This window comes from Poecilia latipinna, unplaced genomic scaffold (assembly GCF_001443285.1).
Source record: "Poecilia latipinna isolate Pla-1442-1.1 unplaced genomic scaffold, P_latipinna-1.0 Scaffold168, whole genome shotgun sequence".
NCBI classification, from domain to species: domain Eukaryota; kingdom Metazoa; phylum Chordata; class Actinopteri; order Cyprinodontiformes; family Poeciliidae; genus Poecilia; species Poecilia latipinna.
In genome coordinates, this window is record NW_015112784.1 from 1 (window position 1) to 4,245 (window position 4,245).

A 4,245-nucleotide genomic window follows, 5' to 3' on the forward strand; every position below is an offset into this window, starting at 1 on the left:
TACTTAAGTACAGTAACGAAGTACTACTTCCCACCACTGGAAATAAAGATCCAAGTTATTAAGATTAAAATACAGAAATCACACAAAAAAATAACTGAGACTCTTTGTTGAGATGATCCAGTTATGTTTATTTCATAATATTCTTATAAAACATCCAGTATTTTAAACATTATAGTTTGGATCAAATTCTCTTAATCTTTTTTCTAAAAGTCTGAAGTTTAAATTTATAGAAACTGTAATAAATTATTATTGGATCAATAAATTGAAAGTTTTCTTTCTCTGTGATCTAAATGTCTTTAACTATTTTAATTGTTTTCATTTCATCTCCAGTGTCTGAGCTCAGACTGGTTCTACTGGGAGGAAACTGGTCTGAGAGGAACTCAGTGGGGAACTTCATACTGGGAGGTGATGGTTTCACCAGATCATCAAACACCTTTAAGAAGATTTCTGCTGAACTGGAAGAGAAACAAATATCTGTGATCAACACTCCAGATGTTTCGTTCCACACAGCAAAAGAACTGACAGCTTTCATCAGAAAATGTTCTGATCTCTCTGATCCTGGTCCTCATGTCTTCCTGCTGGTTATTCAGCCTGAAAGTTTCACTGAAGGAGAGAAAAATAAGATCTACAGAATCCTTCAAGCCTTCAGTGATCGATCATTTGATCATTCATTGGTATTGATCCTGAAGCAGAGACAGAGAGGTTCTGTGATCGGTTCTCCTCTGAAGAATCTGATCAGGAAATGTAGAAACAGATATTTAAAGATGGAGGAAACTGAACGTGAGCAGCTGCTGATTCGCTTTGGACAAATTATGAAAGAAAACAATGAAAACCATGTGAGACATGAAGAGTTACCGTCAGATGATCAGGCTCAGAAACGACCAGGATCCAGACCTGCTGGTAAGAACAGGATTCAATCTGATTCTATAGCTCTACGTTCATCGCTTTTAGAGAAATTAAAATACATTTATCACTACTGGACTAGAAATATTTCTTTTCTAAATCTAAATTATTTAATTCCAGGAATTAATTTTTATATGTTGAAATGTAGTTGAAATAATTGGTCTTAAAGATGAAGAAACATTTTGTCCATTTTCTGTCCTAAACTTAAAAATTCAGTTGTAAAAAGAGTCGGCTCTAATCTGAGCCTGGAGACTCAGATCTAGTTATTAAATTCACCAGATTAAAACCGGAAACATGACATTAAAAACCATCCAAATGATCAATAAAAACATTTTCATCTAAGAGTCTTCAGCTTAAACTTCCTTAGTTTTTAGTCTAAAAGGGTTCAGACAAATTTATTTAAAGTTATATGCTCATAATATCTACATCAGGCTGTTCCTGTTTCAATAATGATTTTATTAATTTATAATAATTTGTATCTGTTTTGTTGCAGTTAAACCCAAAGGAGAACGGAGACCTGCTGCTCTGAACCTGGTTCTGTTTGGTCCCAGTGACCCACTGAAGGCGTCAGCAGCCAGAGCCATTCTAGGTCATGAGGATCTTCCTTCACAGCGTGTCAGAAAGCAGGGAGAGGCGTTTGGACGTCAGGTTTCTCTGGTGGAGCTGCCTGCCTTGGGTGGAAAAGCTCAGCAGGAAGTGATGGAGGAATCCTTCAGGTGTGTCTCCCTCTGTGACCCTGAGGGTGTCCACGCCTTCATCCTGGTCCTACCTGTGGGTCCCCTCACTGATGAAGACAAGGGAGAGTTACACACCATCCAGGACACATTCAGCTCCAGAGTCAATGACTTCACCATCATCCTCTTCACCACAGATCCTGAACATCCTGATGTTGGTAACTTTATAGAGAACAAGGACATCCAGGATCTCCTCCAGATCTGTGGAGGAAGATATTTAGTTCTGAACATCAGAGACAGGCGGCAGATCAGAGGACTGATGGAGACGGTGGAGAGAAACAGAGAGAAACTGTTCAGTTACACAACTAAAACATTATTATGGGGCCAAATGGAGGAAAAACTGCAGCTACAGAATAAACTGAAGCAGTTTGAGTCAAAGACACCAGTTACAGGTAAATATTATGTTCATTTACCATAATTAGGATTTTAAAAAAATTCCAGTTACCAATATGAGTTTAGTGAATTCTGCTTTTCTTTTTTTCTCGTTTAATATTATTTTTGCTATAAAAAAGCCTATTTCCAATATTATTTTGTCTTAATTTATTTGTCAACTTTAGTTTTTTTTTTTTTTTTTTTAAAATGCGTTGTTACATTATCTTGTCTGAGAGACAGACAGAAAGTTTAAAGCAGTAAAAAATATTTTTTCTCTACCTGACATCAGGAAACTGCAGATCTCAGGATACGACTGAGCTGTAAAACCATCAGCTTTATGACAGTTAAAAATAATTTCCTCTTTTCTAAATAAGTTTGGGAGAATTATCTATAAAATCTTCACTACAACAGGAGTGATTGAGCAAATCAGAAGTTTTCATCATAACTTGTTTCTTCAATCCATTCCTTGTGAGGATTAAGTCTAGTAATTTTCTATTATCTTTCTTTCTAACCCAGATCCTGAGCAGATCCCGATATCCGATTGTCTCCGGATCGTTCTGATCGGGAAAACCGGCGGTGGGAAGAGTTCATCAGGAAACACCATCCTGGGCAGGAAACTGTTTGAAGCTAAAGCGTCTCAGCAGTCGGTCACTAGAAACTGTCAGAAAGCTCAGACTGAGATCGGAGGTCGTTCTGTCGTTGTGGTCGACACTCCTGGTCTGTTTGACAACACGCTGACCCCCGACCAGGTGGATGAGGAGCTGCTGAAGTGCATGAGCCTGCTGGCCCCGGGGCCACACGTCTTCCTGCTCGTGATGCAGGTCGGCAGATTCACAGAGGAGGAGAAACAAACTTTAAAAAAAATGAAGAACATTTTTGGTAAAAACTCTGAAGATTTTACCCTCATCCTGTTCACTGGAGGAGACAAACTGAAGTATGAGGACAAAACGATAGAACAATACCTTAGTGAGGGACGTGATGAATCCTTTATGAAGGTGATCAACGACTGTGGAGGAGGATATCATGTTTTTAATAACTATGATAAACAGAACCGATCACAAACCAATGAACTGATCCAGAAGATCAACAAGATGGTGGAGAAGAACAAAGGAAAATGTTTCACCAGCGAGATGCTGCAGGAGGCAGAAGCTGCTATACAGAGAGAGGTGAGGAGGATCCTGGAGGAGAAAGAAGGAGAAATGAAGAGACTGAGGGAGGAACTACAGAAGAAACACGAAGAAGAAACAGAATCACTGAGAAGAAAAATGGAAGAACAGAGAGAAGAGATGGAAAAAGAGAGAAAACAGAGAGAGCAACAATTTAAAGAGATGGAAGAAAACAACAGTAAGGAGCGAGAGCAGAAAGAGAGAGAACAGAGAGAAAGAGAAAAGGAAGAGAAGAAAAGAAAAGAGGAGGAAGAACGACAACAACATCAGTGGGAGGAAGCACGACAAGATTTAGAGAAAATGATCAAACGGGAATCAGAAGAAAAGGAAACAATCGACAGAAAACTGGAAGAGATGAGAAAAAAGATGGAGGACAAACGAGACGCCTGGGAGACGGAAAGAAAGGAGTGGTGGGAAAAACGACACCAAGAAGACGGAGAGAGACGAGAAGAACTGAAGAGACTTCACGAGAAATATGAGAAAGAGAGAGAGAAATATGAAAACCAGAGAAGAGAAGATGAGGAGAGGAGGAGAGAAGTGGAGAAGGAGAGGAAAGAACTAGAGGGAAAATATCAGAAACAACTGGAGGAAGTAAAGAGGAAGTTTGAGGAGGAAGCCAGAAAACAAGCAGAAGAATTTAATGAGTTCAAACAAAAATACAAGAAAAAGTTTTGTGCTTTTCTGCAAAAACATGAAGAGGAAAGAAAATCTATGGAGGAAAAACAGCAGAAAGAAATCAGAGAAAAACCTAAAGTGAAACAACTAAACAGATGAAACATGTTTATGATAAATGTGATTAAAATAAAAACAAAAAGCAAAAGATGTCAGAAAAACAACACAGTGTGACGCATCACAACTTCCTGAAGATCTTTGGTTTCAGTAAAGTTGATCAAACTATTTTAGTTTCTTTAGATCTTTACATTTATTTTAATCAAAGTGAACTTTGTTTCAAGCATTGTTCTTTATTATAAATCAATATTCAATAATAAATTAGTATTCCAAATTACTGCAGCAGAAACATCAGTTAGAAACAAACATTGTTATATTAATATTTCTATTAATTTTACTGC

The 4,245-nt window shown here is 37.9% G+C and overlaps 2 protein-coding genes across 2 annotated transcripts; both read left to right on the plus strand.

Moving 5' to 3' along the window:
* Nucleotides 1-290: 290 nt before the first annotated feature.
* Nucleotides 291-1,055, plus strand: LOC106945915 (GTPase IMAP family member 6-like). The gene has a single exon (XM_015029928.1). The coding sequence runs from the start codon at nucleotides 291-293 to the stop codon at nucleotides 1,053-1,055; it is 765 nt and encodes a 254-aa protein (XP_014885414.1).
* Nucleotides 1,056-1,389: 334 nt separating this feature from the next.
* LOC106945916 (putative golgin subfamily A member 6-like protein 6) lies at nucleotides 1,390-4,141 on the plus strand (the record flags this gene model as incomplete). Its single annotated transcript, XM_015029929.1, has 2 exons — nucleotides 1,390-2,029; nucleotides 2,526-4,141. Coding segments are annotated over 2 exons (2,064 nt in total), but the record flags the coding sequence as incomplete, so codon positions are not given.
* Between the last annotated feature and the right edge of the window lie 104 nt (nucleotides 4,142-4,245).